Source organism: Cyanistes caeruleus, chromosome 30, assembly GCF_971803275.1.
Source record: "Cyanistes caeruleus chromosome 30, bCyaCae1.hap1.1, whole genome shotgun sequence".
NCBI lineage: Eukaryota > Metazoa > Chordata > Aves > Passeriformes > Paridae > Cyanistes > Cyanistes caeruleus.
This window is the reverse complement of record NC_141730.1, coordinates 2,465,057-2,486,297: the sequence shown is the minus strand read 5'-3', so window position 1 is coordinate 2,486,297 and position 21,241 is coordinate 2,465,057. Positions and strand designations below refer to the sequence as shown.

At 69.0% G+C, this 21,241-nt stretch overlaps 3 protein-coding genes across 4 annotated transcripts; all 3 read right to left on the bottom strand.

The window, feature by feature from the left end:
* Nucleotides 1–372: 372 nt before the first annotated feature.
* On the bottom strand, nt 373–10,308 carry USP21 (ubiquitin specific peptidase 21). The gene is made up of 14 exons (XM_086866411.1): nt 10,221–10,308; nt 9,434–9,489; nt 8,627–9,330; nt 5,075–5,134; nt 2,349–2,472; nt 2,155–2,266; nt 1,929–2,066; nt 1,773–1,837; nt 1,573–1,676; nt 1,403–1,489; nt 1,217–1,295; nt 983–1,090; nt 764–878; nt 373–679 (listed from the first exon to the last, which is right to left on the bottom strand). The coding sequence occupies exons 3-14, from the start codon at nt 9,320–9,322 to the stop codon at nt 589–591; spliced, it is 1,779 nt and encodes a 592-aa protein (XP_086722537.1). The 5' UTR covers nt 9,323–9,330; nt 9,434–9,489; nt 10,221–10,308; the 3' UTR covers nt 373–588.
* A 131-nt stretch (nt 10,309–10,439) lies between these two features.
* UFC1 (ubiquitin-fold modifier conjugating enzyme 1) lies at nt 10,440–14,581 on the bottom strand. Of its 2 annotated transcripts, XM_086866459.1 has the most exons (6): nt 14,422–14,580; nt 14,234–14,301; nt 12,597–12,660; nt 12,419–12,495; nt 10,733–10,823; nt 10,485–10,629 (listed from the first exon to the last, which is right to left on the bottom strand). In XM_086866459.1, exons 1-6 carry the CDS (start codon nt 14,542–14,544, stop codon nt 10,558–10,560), a joined length of 495 nt encoding a protein of 164 aa, XP_086722585.1. In that variant the 5' UTR covers nt 14,545–14,580; the 3' UTR covers nt 10,485–10,557. The 2 variants fall into 2 exon arrangements, with proteins under 2 accessions (XP_086722584.1, XP_086722585.1); XM_086866458.1 differs by lacking the exon at nt 10,733–10,823 and having other exon boundaries at nt 10,440–10,629; nt 14,422–14,581.
* A 654-nt stretch (nt 14,582–15,235) lies between these two features.
* Nucleotides 15,236–19,761, bottom strand: LOC147648826 (apolipoprotein A-II-like). The gene is made up of 3 exons (XM_086866464.1): nt 19,684–19,761; nt 17,338–17,550; nt 15,236–16,221 (listed from the first exon to the last, which is right to left on the bottom strand). The coding sequence occupies exons 2-3, from the start codon at nt 17,541–17,543 to the stop codon at nt 16,095–16,097; spliced, it is 333 nt and encodes a 110-aa protein (XP_086722590.1). The 5' UTR covers nt 17,544–17,550; nt 19,684–19,761; the 3' UTR covers nt 15,236–16,094.
* Nucleotides 19,762–21,241: the final 1,480 nt, after the last annotated feature.

Below are 21,241 nucleotides of genomic sequence, written 5' to 3'. Positions count from 1 at the left end.
GATGGACAGCGCGCTATGGCGGGAGGGAGAGCGCAATGGCGGTAGGCCCCGCCCCTCTAAGTAACCAGCCAATCAACAGGGACCTTATACGGCCGTGACCACGCCCCTCACTTATCAATCAACACGTTCTATAGACCACGCCCACTTTTGCTGTCAATCACTTCCCCGCCCCGCCCTCCCAAGCAAACCCCGCCCCCACCATAAACCCCGCCCCACCATAAAACCCCGCCCCTCCATATAACCCCGCCCCTCCATAAAACCCCGCCCCCACCGCCAAACCCCGCCTCCACCACCAAACCCCGCCCCCACCGCCAAACCCCGCCCCCACCACCAAACCCCGCCCCCTCCCCACCGCCCCAAAACCCAACGCGGTTTTTTTTTTTTGTTTTTTTTGGGTTTTTTTTTAGTTTTTTTTAATAAATTTATTCACAAAACCCCCCGGGGCCGCGCGCGGGCAGCGGCCGCACCCCCCGAACCCCCGCTTCCCACGGAGCTCCCCATGGGTGGGGAGGGAGGGGGTTCACCCACCCCACCCCACCCCCCAAAACCCCCCAAAACCCCCGCGGTGGGTCCGGGCGGGCGGGGGTCTCAGGCTCTGCGGCCGGGGGGCTCCTCCAGCTCGTAGAACAGCACGTAGCCCTCGCTGGACGGCACCTGGTTCTCGCTGATGGGCGAGACGCTGCGGGGAGCACCCTCAGCACCCCGCTGGAGGCTGGAGGGGGGTACCCGGCTGGGGCGTTGGGGAGCGGGGGGGGACACTGACCGCGAGTCGTTGTAGACGCGCCAGCCGGCGGGGTCGCGGCAGAAGGCCGTGTAGTGACCGTAGTGGACGCTGCCCGAGTGGTTGCACAGCGCGTACAGGCTGTACACGGGGCTGCCTGCGGTGGGGAGGGGGAGATGGGGCTGAGAGCTGCCCCCCACAACACAAAAACACCCCGGATTTCCTCCCCCCAGCTCCTTTTTCTCTCCCTTTTTGGCTCACCCGCCTTCTCGCTGGCGAACTCCCGCAGGTTGAGCTGCTGCAGCGGGAAGTCCACAAAGACGGAGCATTTCTTGATGGAGTAGCGCGTGGTGGAGAAACGGTTCAGGTCTGAAATGAAAGGGTTAAGGGAAAACGGGGGGGGGGGCCCTTCTGGTCCCCCTCCACCACCCAAAAAAAAAACCCCCCCGGCAAGAATTTGGGGAGGGGGTCCCCGTGCTGATCGCCAAAGGATACGGAGCACCAGGATGCGTGGGAAGCGCTGGATCGTCAACTTCTTGGTGCTCCGCGTCCGCTGCCGGCACTTGTCACACACCTGAGGGGCAGGGGGGCGGTCAGGGGGGCCCCGTTGGGGTCTGGGGGGGTCTCTGGGGTGGGGAGGAAGAGGAGGAGGAGGAGGAAAGGGGGGGTCCATCCTCTCACCGGGGCGTTCTCCGAGTCCAGCTCCTCCTCCTTGGTGAAGAGGCTGAAGCAGTCGTGCAGCGACACCTTCCCCCCGGCAAAGCTTTTCTGGAGGGGGGCGGAATTTGGGGAGGGGGGGGGCGTCAGGGGTTTTAGGGGAGGTCTGAGGGGGTTTTTGGGGTGTCCCTCACCTTTGGGATGGGCAGCGAGAGGTCGCAGAACACCTCGAAGGTGGTGGAGCGGTAACCGCAGGCCTGGCACTTGAGGCAGCTCTTCAGCTGCCCCACAAAGAGATCTGGGGGGGCAAAAGGGGGGTCAGGGAGGGCACCCCCAGAGATTTTGGGGGGTTCTGGGGAAAGCTGAGGACACCCCCAACGCCGCCACCACTCACCCACAATCTTGCTGTCCTCCCTCTCCAGGTAACGCTTCCACATCTGGTTGGCGCGTTCGTCGTCGCTGCGGGATCCGAGAGAGGGAGAGGAAAAAGGATCGGCACCCCAAAAAATAAAACCGGGGACCCCTCCCCTCTTTCCCCTCCACCCCTCACCTGAGCGTTTCGGGGTCCTCCAGGGCCGGGGGTCTCCGTGCATCCGACAGGATGCTGGGGGTGCGCCGGCCCTTCCTGTTGATCTCCACGTGCAGCCGGTCCATGAAGAACTTGAGGAATTCCTGCGCGTCCTGCTGGCTGTGGGGACGCTCTGTGACCGCCCCCTGGGCGCTGCGGGGGGTCCCCAAAAAGCTTTTTGGGGAGGGGAGGGGGGGGGGGGTCTCACCTGTAACCCGTGAAGGAGGGGACGTATTTTTGGAACACGGCTTTGAAGCGCCCGGGGTTGACGGCCTCGGATGAGTCCGGGTGCCAGAGGGCGGCGATGACATCGGCGAAGGCTGCGGGGACGCGGTGGCGTCAGAGCCCCGGGGAGGGGGTTTGGGGAGGGGTTTAGGGGGGGTTTTGGGGGGTCTGTCCCACCTTCGGTGAGCTCCTGGGGGGCGCGGGGGCCGGGGGGCTGCTCCTGCTGGAAGTCCCGGCGCAGGCAGTAGTCCCGCAGAGGTTTGGTGCTGCTCAGGCACTGCAGCACCGCGTTCATGAAGCACTGCGGGAGGGAGGGGAGGGGGTGACACGGGGTGGGTCCCCCCCAGGGGTCCCTCGGGGTGTCCCCGCTGCTGTCCTGGGTGACCTGAGGGGCTGGGAGTGTCTGGGACAGCGGTAAAGAGTCTGGGGGATGCTGAGGTGACCCCCGGGTGACACCAAAGGGACCCCAAATCCCTCCTGTACCCCAGGAGAGAGGGACAGGAGGGTTGGGGACAGTGGGGACAGCGCTGTGGGGCTGGGGGACCTCTGGGAACGTGACATCCCAGCAGGACAGGGGGGACAGGACCACGGCCACCAAGCCTGGGGGACCCCGAGGTGACAGAGGGGACCCCAAGGTGACCCCAAATCCCTCCTGCAGCCCAGACAGAGGGACAGGAGGGATAGGAGGGTTGGGGACCTTGGGGACAGCGCTGTGGGGCTGGGGGACCTCTGGACAGGGGGATGGGACCACGGCCACCAAGCCTGGGAGACCCCAAGGTGACTCTGAGGGGACCCCGAGGGGACCCCCAGGTGACCCCAAATCCCTCCTGCAGCCCAGGACAGACGGACAGGAGGGACAGGAGGGACAGGAGGGCTGGGGACCTTGGGGACAGCGCTGTGGGGCTGGGGGACCTCTGGGAACGTGACATCCCAGCAGGACAGGGGGACAGGACCACAAGCACCAAGCCTGGGGGACCCCGAGGTGACACTGAGGGGACCCTGAGGGGACCACGAGGTGACAGAGGGGACCCGAAATTCCTCCTGCAGCCCAGGACAGACGGACAGGAGGGCTGGGGGACCTCTGGGAATGTGACATCCCAGCAGGACAGGGGGACGGGACCACGACCACCGAGCCTGGGGGACCCCGAGGTGACTCTGAGGGGACCCCAAATCCCTCCTGCAGCCCAGGACAGACGGACAGGAGGGCTGGGGACCTTGGGGACAGCGCTGTGGGGCAGGGGGACCTCTGGGAATGTGACATCCCAACAGGACAAGGGGGGACGGGACCACGGCCACCAAGCCTGGAGGACCCCAAGGAGACCCCAAGGGGACCCTGAGGGGACCCCGAGGTGACAGAGGTGACCCCAAATCCCTCCTGCACCCCAAGACAGAGGGACAGGACGGCTGGGGACAGCGCTGTGGGGCTGGGGGACCTCTGGGAATGTGACATCCCAACAGGACAGGGGGACGGGACCACGACCACCGAGCCTGGGGGACCCCGAGGTGACCCCAAGGGGACCCCAAATCCCTCCTGCAGCCCAGGACAGACGGACAGGAGGGCTGGGGACCTTGGGGACAGCGCTGTGGGGCAGGGGGACCTCTGGGAATGTGACATCCCAGCAGGACAGGGGGACAGGACCACAAGCACCAAGCCTGGGGGACCCCGAGGTGACCCCCAGGTGACCCTGAGGGGACCCCAAGGTGACCCCAAATCCCTCCTGCAGCCCAGGACAGATGGACAGGAGGGCTGGGGACCTTGGGGACAGCGCTGTGGGGCTGGGGGACCTCTGGGAACGTGACATCCCAGCAGGACAGGGGGACGGGACCACGACCACCAAGCCTGGGGGACCCCGAGGTGACACTGAGGGGACCCCAAATCCCTCCTGCAGCCCAGACAGAGGGACAGAAAGGCTGGGGACAGCGCTGCGGGGCTGGGGGACCTCTGGGAATGTGACATCCCAACAGGACAGGGGGACGGGACCACGACCAGCAAGCCTGGGGGACCCCGAGGTGACAGACAGGACCCCAAGGTGACCCCAAACCCCTCCTGCAGCCCAGGACAGAGGGACAGGAGGGCTGGGGGACCTCTGGGAATGTGACATCCCAGCAGGACAAGGGGACAGGACCACAAGCACCAAGCCTGGGAGACCCCGAGGTGACACTGAGGGGACCCTGAGGGGACCCCGAAGTGACAGAGGGGACCCCAAATTCCTCCTGCAGCCCAGGACAGACGGACAGGAGGGCTGGGGGACCTCTGGGAATGTGACATCCCAGCAGGACAGGGGGACGGCACCACGACCACCGAGCCTGGGGGACCCCGAGGTGACAGAGGAGACCCCGAGGTGACAGACAGGACCCCAAGGTGACCCCAAATCCCTCCTGCAGCCCAGGACAGAGGGACAGGAGGGCTGGGGGACCTCTGGGAATGTGACATCCCAACAGGACAGGGGGACAGGACCACAAGCGCCAAGCCTGGGGGACCCCGAGGTGACACTGAGGGGACCCCGAGGTGACAGAGGGGACCCCGAGGTGACCCTGAGGGGACCCCAAGGTGACCCCAAATCCCTCCTGCACCCCAAGACAGAGGGACAGGAGAGCTGGGGGACCTCTGGGAACGTGACATCCCAGCAGGACAGGGGGACAGGACCACGGCCACCGAGCCTGGGGGACCCCGAGGTGACCCCAAATCCCTCCTGCAGCCCAGGACAGAGGGACAGGAGGGCTGGGGACCTTGGGGACAGCGCTGTGGGGCTGGGGGACCTCTGGGAACGTGACATCCCAGCAGGACAGGGGGACAGGACCACGACCACCGAGCCTGGGAGACCCCGAGGTGACCCCAAACCCCCATCGCACCCCAAAAACGGAAGCCCGGCAGAGCCCGGGTGGCCACCACGGCCGCTTACCGTGTTGCCCAAATTCCTGAGGCCGACGTGTCCCGATCCCAGGAGCAGCGTGTGATGGGTCTGCGGGGACACGGAGCGACACCCCGTGAGCCGCGCCGCGCCCGCCCCGTCCCCTCGGCCGCTGCCCGGCGGTGGCTTCACCTCGCCGGTGACCAGCAGCAGCCCCATCACCGCCGTGTGCACCACGGACTCGGAGATGTCGGTGGCCCGGCCCTGGAGCTCCCGCCGGGTCACCAGGGAACGCTGCAGCTTCCTGGGCAGCTCCACCAGCGTGGCGCCCTGCAGCCCCGGCATGGTGACACCGGCTCGGCGTGACACCGGCTCGGGGTGACACCGGAGTGACACCGGCTCCGGGTGACACCGGCTCCGGGTGACACCGGCTCGGGGTGACACCGGCTCCGGGTGACACCGGCTCCGGGTGACACCGGCTCGGGGTGGCACCGGCTCGGGGTGACACCGGCTCCGGGTGACACCGGCTCCGGGTGACACCGGGGTGACACCGGTTCCGAGTGACACCGGCTCCGGGTGGCACCGGGTCCGGGTGACACCGGCTCCGGGTGACACCGGCTCGGGGTGACACCGGGGTGACACCGGCTCCGGGTGACACCGGCTCCGGGTGACACCGGGGTGACACCGGCTCCGGGTGACACCAGCTCGGGGTGACACCGGGTCCGAGTGACACCGGCTCCGGGTGACACCGGCTCCGAGTGACACCGGCTCCGGGTGACACCGGCTCGGGGTGGCACCGGCTCGGGGTGACACCGGCTCCGAGTGACACCGGCTCCGGGTGACACCGGGTCCGGGCTGGCTCCGGGGTGACACCGGGGTGACACCGGCTCCGGGTGGCTCCGGGGTGGCTCGGGGTGGCTCCGGGCCGGCTCCGGGGTGCCACCGGCTCCGGGGTGCCACCGGCTCCGGGGTGGCTCCGGGTGGCCGCAGCGGCAGCGATGGCACGGCGGGCAGCCCCCGGTGTGTCCCCCCAGCCTCTCCCCGCTCAGCTCATTAGCTGATCCGATTCCCCCGGCTATTCTGGGCCGAGCGGGAGGCTCATCCCGCAGGGATTAATTAGCCGGAGCTGCCCCGGGGGAACGGCGAGAGCTCGGAGGTAAACACCCCCCAAAAAAACCCCTCCTCGATTTCAGCCCAGGGGTCCCGGGGCTTTGGGGAGCTCCGTGTGAGCGCTGGGGGGGTCCCGAGCGGGGACGAGGCGGTGGCTCCGTGTCCCGCTGGGATTTTGGGGATTACGATCCCCCCACACGTGGCCGGGCAGGTGCGGGGTGGGGCGGGGGGAGAGGCGGATGCGGAAACGGGGAGGGCAGCGGCCACCCCCGGGTCACACCGGTCACCTGTGGCCACCCGTGGCCACCCTCCGGGCCACACCGGTCACTCCCGGGCCACCCTCCGGGCCACACCGGTCACCTCCGGGCCATCCCCCGGGCCACACCGGTCACCCGTGGCCATCCCCGGGGCCACACCGGCCACCCCAGGGCCACACCGGTCACCCCCCGGAGCCACACCGGTCACCCCAGGGCCACACCGGTCACCTCCGGGCCACCCTCCGGGCCACACCGGTCACCTCCGGGCCATCCCCCGGGCCACACCGGTCACCCGTGGCCATCCCCGGGGCCACACCGGCCACCCCAGGGCCACACCGGTCACCCCCCGGAGCCACACCGGCCACCCCCCGGGCCACACCGGCCACCCCCCGGGCCACACCGGTCACCCCCGGGCCACCCTCCGGGCCACACCGGTCACCCCAGGGCCACACCGGTCACCCCCGGGCCACCCTCCGGGCCACACCGGTCACCCCAGGGCCACACCAGTCACCCCCCGGGCCACACCGGTCACCCCCGGGCCACCCCCCGGGCCACACTGGTCACCTCCGGGCCACACCGGTCACCCCAGGGCCACACCGGTCACCCCAGGGCCACCCCCCGGACCACACCGGTCACCTCCGGGCCATCCCCGGGGCCACACCGGCCACCCCCCGGAGCCACACCAGCCACGCCGGTCACTCCCGGGCCATCCCCGGGCCATGCCTGTCACCCGTGGCCACCCCCGGAGCCACACTGGCCACCCCCCGGGTCACACCGGTCACCTGTGGCCACCCGTGGCCATCCTCCGGGCCACACCAGTCACCCCCCGGAGCCACACCGGTCACCCCAGGGCCACACCGGTCACCCGTGGCCACCCCCGGAGCCACCCCGGTCACCCGTGGCCACCCCCGGGGCCTCCAGAGCCGCAGGGATGGCAGCGGCCACCGCCAGCCCCCCCTGGGCTGTGGGGGACAGCAGCGACCCCCCCAAGAGACGTGGGACTGGAGAGGGGACAGGTGAGAATGCCACCACTGTCACACCCTGGCGGTGTCACCGACCTGCGAGCAGAGAGAGCGCGGGGGGCTCAACGTCCCCAGAGATGGGGACACTGGGGGGCTCAACGTCCCCAGAGATGGGGACACTGGGGGGCTCAACGTCCCCAGAGACGGGGACAGGGCGGGGCTCAACGTCCCAGAGATGGGGACACTGGGGGGCTCAATGTCCCCAGAGACGGGGACAGGGCGGGGGGCTCAACGTCCCCAGAGATGGGGACACTGGGGGGCTCAATGTCCCCAGAGACGGGGACACTGGGGGGCTCAATGTCCCCAGAGATGGGGACAGGGTGGGGGTCTGAAAATGTCCCCAAAGCTGGGGACACTGTGGGGGTCTCAACACATCCCTGAGGCTGGGGACACCATGGGGGTCTCAACACGTCCCCAAAGCTGGGGACACCATGGGGGTCTCAACACGTCCCCGAGGCTGGACACACCATGGGGGTCTCAACACGTCTCTGAGGCTGGGGACACCATGGGGGTCTCAACACATCCCCAAAGCTGGGGACACCATGGGGGTCTCAACACGTCCCCGAGGCTGGGGACACTGTGGGGGTCTCAACACGTCCCCGAGGCTGGACACACCATGGGTCTCAACACGTCCCTGAGGCTGGGGACACCATGGGGGTCTCAACACGTCCCCGATGCCGGGGACACCATGGGGGTCTCAACACGTCCCCAAAGCTGGACACACCATGGGGGTCTGAACACGTCCCCGATGCTGGGGACACCATGGGGGTCTCAACACATCCCTGAGGCTGGGGACACCATGGGGGTCTCAACACATCCCCGATGCTGGGGACACCATGGGGGTCTCAACACATCCCTGAGGCTGGGGACACTGTGGGGGTCTCAACACGTCCCCGAGGCTGGGGACACCATGGGGGTCTCAACACATCCCCGAGGCTGGGGACACCATGGGGGTCTCAACACATCCCTGAGGCTGGGGACACCATGGGGGTCTCAACACGTCCCCAAAGCTGGACACACCATGGGGGTCTCAACACGTCCCCAAAGCTGGACACACCATGGGGGTCTCAACACATCCCCAAGGCTGGACACACCATGGGGGTCTCAACACGTCCCTGAGGCTGGACACACCATGGGGGTCTGAACGCGTCCCCGATGCCGGGGACACCGCGGGGCCCACGCCACCCCCCGGCCGCCCCCCCCGAGGCTCTTACGGCGGCCGCCTTGTCCTCGGTCCGGCCGGGCGCGGGGCTGCCGGGGCCGTACGGGGGCTCGGTGCGGGCGCGGCCCTCGGGGCGCACGGAGAGCAGCGGCGGGGTGGCTTTACCGTCGGGCCCGGTGGCCACCGTGACCCTGCGGAGCGAGGAGCTCCTGCGCAGCGCCAGCGCGCCCGCAGCCAGCGGGTGCCCGCAGTCCCTGAGCACCAAGCGGCTCAGCGCCACCGCCACGTCCTCGGCTCGGCTGGGGACACCGCCGCCGCCTCCCTGGCTCAGGTCCCCGATGCTGATGGATTTGGAACGGGCCAGGTTGCTCCGGCGTCGCTCGGCAGCGCTGGGCAGCGAGAAGGAAGCGCTGCCCGGTACCTGCGGGGCACCCCCGGGTACCCGCACGCCGTGATCGGCTTTCAGCGGCCCCCGCCGTCCCCCCGGCCCGCGGGGAGCCGCGTCCCCCCGCTTGGCCGCCCGGCCTCGCTCCAGCTCCAGCTTCTTGGGGCGGGGGTCTTCGGGGGGCGGCGGGGGCCGGGGGGGCAGCAGGCGGAGTTTGGGGGCCGGGGAGAGCCCGTTGGGGGTCGCATGGCGCTCCTGGCTCAGCGCTCGGTGGCCGCTGGGCAAGCGGGAGCCGGCCCGGGGCTGAGCGGTCACCACGGTGTCCCTGGAGCGGCCCAGGCGGTGCTCCGAGGCCTGGGGCATGGCGGGGCCTGCGGGGACAGCGGCGACAGCTCGGTGACAAGGGTGACAGAGCTGCGGGGGGGGGGGGGGGGGGGGGGGGAGGTAAAAAGGGGAGGGGGCAGCGGGACCCACCTGCTCACAGCCCCCCGAGCCCGGCGGCCGGACACAGCGTCCCGTCGGCGGGGGCCCTGCGGAGCGGGGAGGGTCAGTGTGGGGGGGGACCCCAAAACCTCGGGGGGACCCCAAAACCTCGGGGGGACCCCCCGGGATGCGCTCCAGGGCGGAGCTGTGGGCGCTGCTCCCCGAGGGTGAGGGGTGTCGGTGCTGGGGGGACCCCGGGGAGGGGATGGGTGGTCCCGGAGGGGAGGAGGACAAACCCCCCCCCCCCCCCGGCCTTGGGGAAGGGTCCGGAGAGAGGGAAGGGGCGGCCAAAGCCGCTGGAAAAGCCCCCCAACCCCTGCCCAGCCCGCGACCCCCGGGCTCAGCCCCCTCCTCCCGCAGCTCCCCCATCCCGCTCCCGTCCCCTCCAGCCCTGCCCAGCGCCCCCCGCCCCAACCCGGGCTCCCCCCAAAGGCTCCCCGCAGCCCCCTCCCCAAAATCCCCCCAAATCCTCCCGGGCCCCCCCCCCCCAGCCCCTCGCGGGCCCCGCCCCCCTCTCCCGGCCCGGGGTCCCTCACGGGGGATGTCCCCTGTCCCCCCTCCCCGCAGCCCCCACCTCGCCCCCCGCTCCCCCCTGAGGGCTTCCCGCTTCCCCCTCCCCATCATCCCCGCACAGCCCCCCGCCCCCGGGGCCCTGTCCCGCACCCCCCGGCGCTCCCCTGAGGGGGGGTGTCCGCTGCCGCCGAGCCCCCCAGCCCCAATTGAGACCCCCCCGGCCCCCTCCGCCCCTCGGCGGGGTCGCCCCGCTGTCCCCCCGCACCTCCCGCGGGCCGCCATGGCAACAACTCCCGCCGCACCCGCCGCCATCTTTGTTCCTCCCTCAGCCGGCCCCGCCCCCGGCGGCCTCGCCGGCGGCTCTGCGCATGCGCCGCCAACGTGGCCACGCCTCCCTGCTCCGCGCGTCGCCATGGAAACCGCGCGGCGTCTTAAAGGGGCCGCGACCCGCGCGGGTTTCCGCAGGCGCGCGTTTTTTGGGGGTAAAATCCCACCCGTGTCACCCCCAAAACAACAAACCGGCACAAAATCGGGGTTCAGCTTTTATTGGAGAGGGGTGCGAGCAGCTGGGGAGTGAGGGGACACAGAAATGCCGCCGTTGGTCACTTGTCCTTGTGCTGGATGAGGCCTTTGGAGATGAGGTCCGGGATCTCCACGGCCAGCCAGGGACCGAGCTGTGGGGACAGGTGTGTCACCCCCACCCTCCCAAAAAAACAGGGTGACAACCCCCCCCCCCCCCGGGTGTCACCCCGCAGTGTCACCCCGCTCCCGGCTCACCCCCAGGGCCATCAGGTGTGCCAGCCCGAATTTGGGGACGTTCCTGGCCCACAGAGGCTTGAAGTGGTCACTGAGGCAGATCTTGCCCCCCCTGTGGGGGGAGGGACCCGTCAGAGCCCCCTGCGCCCACCCGAGACCCCCCCCAGTGACCCCCCACAGGAGATCCCCACCCCCCCCAGACCCAAGACCCCCCCCAAACCCTCAGACCCCTCCCAAAAACCCTCCCAACCCCTCAGACCCTCCCCAAATCCCCAAATAAACCCCCCCCACAGGACTCCCCCAGCCCCAAGACCCCCCTCAAACCCCTCAGATCCTCCCCAAACCCCCCCAAACCCCTCAGACCCTCCCCAAAACCCCAAATAAACCCCCCCCACAGGACTCCCCCAGCCCCAAGACCCCCCTCAAACCCCTCAGACCCTCCCCAAACACCCACCAGCCCCAAGACCCCCCAAACCCTCAGACCCCCCCCAAAACCCCCCCCAACCCCTCAGACCCTCCCCAAAACCCCAAATAAACCCCCCCACAGGACTCCCCCAGCCCCAAGACCCCCCCAAACCCCTCAGACCCTCCCCAAAAACCCCCCCAAGCCCCTCAGACCCTCCCTCAAACCCCAAATAAACCCACCCCCCCCAGACCCAAAACGCCCCCCCCCAGGACCGAGCCCCCCAAACCATCCCTAGGACCCTCTACAGAACCCCCCTGGACCCCCCTTCCAACCCCCCCCAAGGACCCACTGAGCATCAGGACCCCCCCCAAATCCCATTTCCAACCCCCCAAATCCTCCCAAGACCCCTCCCCAGGACCCCCCGAACCTCAGGACCCCCCCCAAACCCTCCCAAGACCCCTTCCCAGGGCCCCCCCAGCCTCAGGACCCCCCCAAAACCTCCCCAAGACCCCTCCCCAGGACCCCCCCAGCCTCAGGACCCCCCCAAACCCTCCCAAGACCCCTCCCCAGGCCCCCACAGCCTCAGGACCCCCCCCAAACCCTGCCAAGACCCCTCCCCAGGACCCCCAAACCCTCCCAAGACCCCTCCCCAAGACCCCCTCAGCCTCAGGACCCCCCAAACCCCCTTCCAACCCCCCCCAAGACCCCTCCCCAGGACCCCCCGAACCTCAGGACCCCCCAAACCCCCTTCCAACCCCCCCCCCAAGACCCCTCCCCAGGCCCCCCCAGCCTCAGGACCCCCGCAAACCCTGCCAAGACCCCTCCCCAGGACCCCCAAACCCCGCCAAGACCCCTCCCCAGGACCCCCTCAGCCTCAGGACCCCCCCCAAAACCCTGCCAAGACCCCTCCCCAGGACCCCCCCAGCCTCAGGACCCCCCAAACCCTGCCAAGACCCCTCCCCAGGACCCCCAAACCCTCCCAAGACCCCTCCCCAGGACCCCCAAACCCTCCCAAGACCCCTCCCCAAGACCCCCTCAGCCTCAGGACCCCCCAAACCCCCTTCCAAACCCCCCAAAACCCCTCCCCAGGACCCCCCCAGCCTCAGGACCCCCCCAAACCCTCCCAAGACCCCTCCCCAGGACCCCTCCCCAGGACCCCCCAGCCTCAGGACCCCCCCAAACCCTGCCAAGACCCCTCCCCAGGACCCCCAAACCCCCCCAAGACCCCTCCCCAGGACCCCCCCAGCCTCAGGACCCCCCCAAACCCTCCCCAGCCCCCCCCGAAGCCCCCCCAGACCCACCGGTACATTTTGGCTGTTTTCCCATCCAGCTCGGGGATGGCGATTTCGGGGGCAGTGCCCGGGTACGTCACCGGGATCTGGGGGGGGTGGGCGAGGTGTGTGTGTTTGGGGAGGGGTCTGCACCCTCTGTGACCCCCTCCCCAACCTCGGACCCCTCCCCAAAATGCCCCCTGCTCACCTCAAACTCGATGCTGAACTCGTACCTGAGCAGCTCGTGGATGTACCAGCACCTGCCGAACCACCTGCGGCACATTTGGGGGGGGGTCCCAGGACCCCCTCAGTGTGGGGAACCCCCCCCTCACAGGGACCCACCCCCCCAAATGTACCTCAGAGACCCTAAAAGCACCTCAGCGCCCCTCGGGACCCCCCCCCAAAAGCACCTCAGACACCCCCAGGACCCCCCCTCAGGACCCCCCCAAAGCACCTCAGGACCCCCTGGGACCCCCCCAAAGCACCTCAGACACCCCCAGGACCCCCCTCAGGACCCCCTGGGACCCCCCCCAAGACCCCTGGGACGCCCCCAAAGCACCTCAGAGCCCCCCAGGACCCCCCCCCCCAGAACCCTGGACCCCCCCAAAGCACCTCAGACACCCCCAGGACCCCCCTCAGGACCCCCTGGGACCCCCCAAAAGCACCTCAGAGCCCCCCAGGACCCCCCCAAGACCCCTGGGACCCCCCCAAAGCACCTCAGACACCCCCAGGACCCCCCTCAGGACCCCCTGGGACCCCCCCAAAAGCACTTCAGACACCCCCAGGAACCCCCCAAGACCCCTGGGACCCTCCCCAAAACACCTCAGAGCCCCCCAGACCCCTGGAACCCCCCAAAAACACCTTAGACAACCCTGGGACCCCCCTCAGGTCCCTGGGACCCCCCAAAAGCCCCTCAGAGCCCCCCCCGGACCCCCCCCATGCCTCGAGGAGCCCCCAAAATACCTCAGGACCCCCTGGGACACCCCCAAAGCCCCTCAGAGCCCCCCAGGACCCTCCCAAGACTCCCCTAAAGCCCTCCAGGACCCTCCCAAAACACCTCACAGCCCCCCCTGGGACCCCCCCCAAAAGCACCTCAGGACCCCTCTGGGACCCTCCACATCTCTCAGACTTGGGGACCCTCCCCCGGTCACTGAGGAACCCCCCAATTTCCCTCAAACCCCCCCAAAAATCCCCCCCAATTTCCCTCAAACCCCCCAAAAATCCCCCCCCAATTTCCCTCAAACCCCCCCAAAAATCCCCCCCAATTTCCTTCAAACCCCCCCAAAAATCCCCCCCAATTTCCCTCAAACCCCCCCAAAAATCCCCCCCAATTTCCCTCAAACCCCCCCAAAAATCCCCCCCAATTTCCCTCAAACCCCCCCAAAATCCCCCCCAACCCCCCCCCATATCCCGGAGCCCCCTCCCCACACACCGGGGGGATCCCGAGCCCCCTCCCCATACACCAGGGGATCCCCGAGCCCCCTCCCCACACACCGGGGGGGGTCCTGAGCCCCCTCCCCACACACCGGGGGGGTCCCAGTGTGATCCCCGAGCCCCCTCCCCACACACCGGGGGGGATCCCCGAGCCCCCTCCCCACACACCGGGGGGATCCCCGAGCCCCCTCCCCACACACCGGGGGATCCCCGAGCCCCCTCCCCACACAGCGGGGGTCTCTGAGCCCCCTCCCCACACACCGGGGGTCTCTGAGCCCCCTCCCCACACACCGGGGATCCCGAGCCCCCTCCCCACACACCGGGGGATCCCCGAGCCCCCTCCCCACACAGCGGGGGTCTCTGAGCCCCCTCCCCACACACCGGGGGTCTCTGAGCCCCCTCCCCACGCACCGGGTGCCCTCAGGGTTGGACTCCAGGCGGAACCAGTCGGTGTCGGCTCGTTTGTTGTTCTCCACGTACTGCGGGGGGGAACACCGGGGGTGACACCGTGGCGAAAACCGTGAGGGACGAGACCACCGGGGGAGGACGGCGGCCTGGCGGGAACCGTGTGGGGACGCGGCGGGGCGCCACGGACGCACCTGGATGAGCGCTCGGTACTCCTCTCGCAGCCGCTCGGCCCATCCCTCACGGTCCCGCGGCCCCGCCGGCGCCCGCAGCAGCGGCAGCTCCGCCACCGCCCGCCGCGCCGCCGCCTCCGCCATAGCCGAGCCCCGCCATGCCGCCCCGCCGGAAGTGACGTGGCGCCATCCCCGGCCCCCTGAGCCGCCATCTTCTCTACGGGCGTGGCGGGAAAAAAATGACGTCGGCGACGCCGCCGCCATCTTGGGTGAGGGCACGCCCGGCGCGTGAGGGCGCCGCGCCGCCGCCATCTTTAGTGATGGCAGCGAGGAGGGGGTTCAGCTGTCCCCCCACCCCAGGGACCCCTCCCCATAGCAACAGGGACACCCCCATAGCAACAGGGACACCCCGACAGCCCCAGGGACGCTCCCTGGAATCAGGGACCCGGCTCAAAGCTCCAGAGAGCCCCCACCAGTAGGGCCCAGGGACCCCCAGACAGACCCAGGGACCCCCCCCCCCCCCACAGCCCCAGAGACCCCCCCCAACCTCAGGACCCTCCCCCCCAGCCCCAGGGACCCCCCTCAACCCCAGGACCCCCCCCACAGCCCCAAGGACCCCCCCTCAACTCCAGGACCCCCCCCCCACATAGCCCCAGGGACCCCCTCACAACCCCACGACCCCCCCCAACCCCAAGGACCCCCCCCCCCATAGCCCCAAGGACCCCCCCCAACCCCAGGGACCCCTCCCCAACCCCAGGGACCTCCCCCCAACCCCAGGACCCCCCTCCCCCACAACCCCAGGGCCCCCCTGCCCTTCCCAGTCCCGAGGCCACGGTTGGGGGGGGAGCTCAGGGCTTTATTTGGGGTTCTGGGATGGGCTCAGGGCTGTTTTGGGGTCCGTGTGGGGGTCTCAGGGCTGGATTTGGGGGTCCCAGGTGGTCTCTGGGGCTCTCAGGGGGTCTCAGGGCTGGATTTGGGTCCGTGCAGGGCTCTCAGGGGGTCTCGGGGCCGAGTCCATGCCCATCCCGGGGGTCTCAGGGCTGGATTTGGGTCAGGGGTGGGGTCTCAGGGGTCTCAGGGCTGGATTTGGGCCCACACAGGGATCTCAGGTGGTCTCGGGGGCTCTCAGGGGGTCTCAGGGCTGTATTTGGATCCATGCAGGGCTCTCGGGGGGTCTCAGGTGGTCTCAGGTGGTCTCAGAGGGTCTCAGGGCCATGTCCACGCCCATCCCGGGGGTCTCTGGGGCTGGATTTGGGTCAGGGGTGGGGTCTCAGGGCTGTATTTGGATCCATGCAGGGCTCTCGGGGGGTCTCAGGTGGTCTCGGGGGCTCTCAGAGGGTCTCAGGGCCATGTCCACGCCCGTCCCGGGGGTCTCAGGGCTGTATTTGGGTCAGGGGTGGGGTCTCAGGGGCTCTCAGGTGGTCTCTGGGGCTCTCAGAGGGTCTCAGGGCCATGTCCACGCCCATCCCGGGGGTCTCAGGGGCCGGATTTGGGTCGGGGTGGGGTCTCAGGGCTGGATTTGGATCCATGCAGGGCTCTCAGGTGGTCTCGGGGGCTCTCAGAGGGTCTCAGGGCCATGCCCACGCCCGTCCCGGGGGTCTCAGGGGCTGGATTTTGGTCAGGGGTGGGGTCTCAGGGGCTCTCAGGTGGTCTCAGAGGCTCTCAGGGCCGTGTCCACGCCCGTCCCGGGGGTCTCAGGGGCTGTCCCCCTGCCCCTCGGCCTTGCCCAGCTGCAGCAGGGATGAGAAGAGCCCCAGGACGTTGTTGCGCAGCTCCCGGGCCAGCGGCTCCAGCTGTTTGTTAGCCCGGTCCAGATAGTGCCTGCGGGACACCGGGGTCAGCGGGGAGGGGTCCCGGGAATGGGGAGAGACTGGGGAGGGGTCCCGGGAACTGGGGAGGGGGGAATGGGGAACTGGGGAGGGACTGGGGAACTGGGGAGGAGAACTGGGGAGGGGTCCCGGGAACTGGGGAGGGGTCCCGGGAACTGGGGAGGGGTCCCGGGAACTGGGGAGGGGTCCCAGGAACTGGGGAGGGGGGAATGGGGAACTGGGGAGGGGGGAATGGGGAACGGGGGAGGGGTCCCGGGAACTGGGGAGGGGGGAATGGGGAACTGGGGAGGGGTCTGGGGAACTGGAGAGAGACTGGGGAGGGGGAACTGGGGAGGGGGAACTGGGGAACTGGGGAGGGGGAACTGGGGAACTGGGGAGGGGGCAATGGGGAGGGGGGAATGGGGAGGGGTCCCGGGAAGAGACTGGGGAGGGGTCCTGGGGAACGGTAACGGGGGGGGTCCAGGGGTAAAGTAATGGGGAGGGGGTCCTGGGGAAGGAATCCCGGAGAGGGGGTCCTGGGGAGGGGGTCTCAGGGAGGGGGTCCCGAGGAGGGTCCCGGGGAGGGGGTCTCAGGGAGGGGGTCCCGGTGAGGGTCCTGGGGAGGGGTCCTGGGGAAGGGTAATGGGGAGGGGGTCTCAGGGAGGGGGTCCCGGGGAGGGGGTCTCAAGGAGGGGGTCCCGGTGAGGGGGTCCCGGTGAGGGGGTCTCAGGGAGGGGGTCCCGGGGAGCGGGTCCCGAGGAGGGTCTCAGGGAGCGGGTCCCGGTGAGGGGGTCCCGGGGAGGGGGTCTCAAGGAGGGGGTCTCAGGGAGGGGGTCCCGGTGAGGGGGTCTCAGGGAGTGGGTCCCGAGGAGGGTCCCGGTGAGGGGGTCCCGGTGAGGGGGTCTCAAGGAGGGGGTCCCGAGGAGGGTCCCGGTGAGGGGGTCTCAGGGCGGGGGTCCCGGTGAGGGGGTCCCGGTGAGGGGGTCTCAGGGAGGGGGTCTCAAGGAGGGGGTCTCAGGGCGGGGGTCTCAGGGAAGGGGTCCCGGTGAGGGGGTCCCGGTGAGGGGGTCTCAGGGCGGGGGTCCCGGTGAGGGGGTCTCAGAGCGGGGGTCCCGACCCCCCCCCGTACTCGGCCTGTCCGCGCAGCTCCTCCGCCCGCAGCTTGTGCGGCAGCTCGCGGGTGAAGAAGTCGGAGAAGCTCTGGAGCTGGCGAGTGAGGAAATCCTCGGTGGCCGCGGGCTCGGAGCCCGCAGCGGGCGCGTCCCGCCGGCCCCGAGCGGCCCCGAGCCGGGCGGTGGCGAGCAGGAGCAGCAGCGTGGCCACCGGGAGCCTCATGGCTGAGCTGGGGGGACACCGGGGGGCAGCGGGGTGAGAGGGGAGCGGCCCCACCGCGACTGCCAGAGCCATAAAAATACCCGGAAAATATAAAATATCACGGGAGTTTGGAGCCCCGCAGGAGATCCCAGCCCCATGGGGAGATCCCAGCCCCACAGGAGATCCCAGCCCCACTGAGAGATCCCAGCCCCATGGGGAGATCCCAGCCCCATGGGGAGATCCCAGCCCCATGGGGAATCCCAGCCCCATTGAGAGATCCCAGCCCCACTGAGAGATCCCAGCCCCATTGAGAGATCCCAGCCCCATCGGGAGATCCCAGCCCCACAGGAGATCCCAGCCCCATGGGGAATCCCAGCCCCATGGGGAATCCCAGCCCCATCGGGAGATCCCAGCCCCATTGAGAGATCCCAGCCCCATGGGGAGATCCCAGCCCCATTGAGAGATCCCAGCCCCACAGGAGATCCCAGCCCCATTGAGAGATCCCAGCCCCATTGAGAGATCCCAGCCCCATTGAGAGATCCCAGCCCCACAGGAGATCCCAGCCCCACCGAGAATCCCAGCCCCACAGGAGATCCCAGCCCCATTGAGAGATCCCAGCCCCACTGAGAGATCCCAGCCCCACCGAGAATCCCAGCCCCACAGGAGATCCCAGCCCCATTGAGAATCCCAGCCCCATTGAGAGATCCCAGCCCCACAGGAGATCCCAGCCCCACAGGAGATCCCAGCCCCATTGAGAATCCCAGCCCCATTGAGAATCCCAGCCCCACAGGAGATCCCAGCCCCACCGAGAATCCCAGCCCCATGGGGAATCCCAGCCCCACAGGAGATCCCAGCCCCACAGGAGATCCCAGCCCCATCGGGAATCCCAGCCCCATTGAGAGGTCCCAGCCCCACAGGAGATCCCAGCCCCATTGAGAGATCCCAGCCCCATTGAGAATCCCAGCCCCACAGGAGATCCCAGCCCCATTGAGAATCCCAGCCCCATTGAGAATCCCAGCCCCATTGAGAGATCCCAGCCCCACAGGAGATCCCAGCCCCACCGGGAGATCCCAGCCCCACCGGGAGATCCCAGCCCCATCGGGAGATCCCAGCCCCATTGAGAGATCCCAGCCCCACAGGAGATCCCAGCCCCATTGAGAGATCCCAGCCCCATTGAGAGATCCCAGCCCCATTGAGAGATCCCAGCCCCATGGGGAGATCCCAGCCCCATCGGGAGATCCCAGCCCCACTGAGAGATCCCAGCCCCATTGAGAGATCCCAGCCCCACTGAGAGATCCCAGCCCCATTGAGAATCCCAGCCCCACCGAGAGATCCCAGCCCCATTGAGAATCCCAGCCCCATTGAGAGATCCCAGCCCCATGGGGAATCCCAGCCCCATCCCAGCACATTCCCTGCCCCACACTCCAATTCCTGCCCCACACCCCAACCCCAGCCCCACACCCCAGTCCCTGTCCCCAATCCCAGCCCCACACCCCAATCCCTGCCCCACACCCCAATCCCTGCCCCACACCCCAGTCCCTGTCCCCAATCCCAGCCCCACACCCCAATCCCTGCCCCACACCCCAATCCCTGCCCCACACCCCAGTCCCTGTCCCCAATCCCAGCCCCACACCCCAATCCCTGCCCCACACCCCAACCCCAGCCCCACACCCCAGTCCCTGTCCCCAATCCCAGCCCCACACCCCAATCCCTGCCCCACACCCCAATCCCTGCCCCACACCCCAATCCCTGTCCCCAATCCCTGTCCCCAACCCCAGCCCCACACCCCAATCCCTGTCCCCAATCCCTGTCCCCAACCCCAGCCCCCCACCCCAATCCCTGCCCCACACCCCAACCCCAGCCCCACACCCCAATTTCTGTCCCAAATTCCAGCCCCCCACCCCAATTCCTGACCCATATCCCAACCCCTTCCCCCCACCCCGATCCTTGTCCCCAGCCCCATCCCCCCACCCCATCCCTGTCCCCAACCCCAGCCCCCATCCCATCCCCTCCCCCCACCCCATCCCTGTCCCCAACCCCAGCCCCCATCCCCTCCCCCCACCCCAACCCTGTCCCCAACCCCAGCCCCCATCCCATCCCCTCCCCCCATCCCTGTCCCCATCCCCTCCCCCCACCCCATCCCTGTCCCCTCCCCTCTCACCTGGCCAGGTACCGCTGAAGCTTTGGGGTCCCCCCCTCACTCGGGCCCCGTTTTTATCCCCCCGGACAAACACGGTGGGGCCCCGTGTCCCCTCCCCGTGTCCCCTCCCCGTGTCCCCTCCCCGTGTCCCCTCCCCGTGTCCCCAAGGGCCACCAGGGGCCGATGGCCGCGGCTTTGGGGCCAGGGGGGCCCCACGGGGCGAAGGTTGTCACCTGCGGTGTCACTGACCCTCGGCCCCTGGGCGGGAGGGGACACTGGGGACAGCCAGGGCTGGGCCAGAGTCCCCCCTGTCAGAGATTGGGGACACTGGGGACATTGGGGACACTGGGGACAGCCAGGGCTGGGCCAGAGTCCCCCCTGTTAGAGATTGGGGACACTGGGGACATTGGGGACACTGGGGACAGCCAGGGCTGGGCCAGAGTCCCCCCGGTCAGAGATTGGGGACATTGGGGACACTGGGGACAGCCCGGGCTGGGCCAGAGTCCCCCCCGTCAGAGATTGGGGACATTGGGGACATTGGGGACATTGGGGACAGCCAGGGCTGGGCCAGAGTCCCCCCGTCAGAGATTGGGGACACTGGGGACATTGGGGACATTGGGGACACTGGGGACAGCCCCGGCTGGGTCAGGGTCCCCCCGGTCAGAGACTGGGGACATTGGGGACATTGGGGACAGCCCCGGCTGGGTCAGGGTCCCCCCGGTCAGAGATTGGGGACATTGGGGACACTGGGGACAGCCCGGGCTGGGCCAGAGTCCCCCCTGTCAGAGATTGGGGACATTGGGGACAACAAGAGGGGGGTGGCAGAGGTGGGCGGTGGGATGAGATGGAGGGGACACGGCGAGGGGACAGGGGTGTGGGACAGGGGACATCGGGTGTGGGGCAGGGGACAGGGGTAGGGGGACACGAGGGGATTTGGGGACACGAGGGGGACACCGGGATTTGGGGACAGCGGGGATTTGGGGACAGCAGGGATTTGGGGACACGAGGGGGACACCGGGATTTTGGGACAGCGGGGATTTGGGGACACGAGGGGGACAGTGGGGACTTGGGGACACGAGGGGGACACCGGGATTTTGGGACAGTGGGGATCTGGGGACACGAGGGGGACACTGGGATTTGGGGACACGAAGGGGACACCGGGATTTGGGGACACCGGGATTTGGGGACACGAGGGGGACACCGGGATTTGGGGACACCGGGATTTGGGGACACGAGGGGGACACTGGGATTTGGGGACAGCGGGGATTTGGGGACATGAAGGGGACACCAGGATTTGGGGACACGAGGGGGACAGCGGGGATTTGGGGACACGGGGGATTTGGGGACACGGGGGGGACAGCGGGGATTTGGGGACAGCGGGGATTTGGGGACACGAGGGGGACACCGGGATTTGGGGACACGAGGGGGACACCGGGATTTTGGGACAGTGGGGATCTGGGGACACGAGGGGGACACTGGGATTTGGGGACACGAAGGGGACACCGGGATTTGGGGACACCGGGATTTGGGGACACGAGTGTGGCGCGGAACTCTGTCACCCCGGAACGTTTCCGCTGAG

Bases quoted from the DNA above. Each gene is read 5' to 3' on its own strand.
- USP21 (XM_086866411.1), bottom strand. From the start codon at position 9,322: ATGCCCCAGGCCTCGGAGCACCGCCTGGGCCGCTCCAGGGACACCGTG. The intron at 5,135-8,626 runs GTAAGAGCCTCG...GTGTCCCCGCAG, and splicing joins CCGAGGACAAGGCGGCCGCC to ACCCATCACACGCTGCTCCT. The intron at 1,490-1,572 runs GTGAGGGACACC...GCCCCCCTCCAG, and splicing joins TCTCGCTGCCCATCCCAAAG to AAAAGCTTTGCCGGGGGGAA.
- UFC1 (XM_086866458.1), bottom strand. From the start codon at position 14,544: ATGGCGGAGGCGGCGGCGCGGCGGGCGGTGGCGGAGCTGCCGCTGCTG. The intron at 12,661-14,233 runs GTGCGTGGGGAG...AATGTGCCGCAG, and splicing joins TCCAACCCTGAGGGCACCCG to GTGGTTCGGCAGGTGCTGGT. The intron at 10,630-12,418 runs GTGGGTCTGGGG...CTGTCCCCACAG, and splicing joins AAAACAGCCAAAATGTACCG to CTCGGTCCCTGGCTGGCCGT.
- LOC147648826 (XM_086866464.1), bottom strand. From the start codon at position 17,543: ATGAGGCTCCCGGTGGCCACGCTGCTGCTCCTGCTCGCCACCGCCCGG. The intron at 16,222-17,337 runs GTACGGGGGGGG...GGTGTCCCGCAG, and splicing joins GAGCTGCGCGGACAGGCCGA to GCACTATCTGGACCGGGCTA.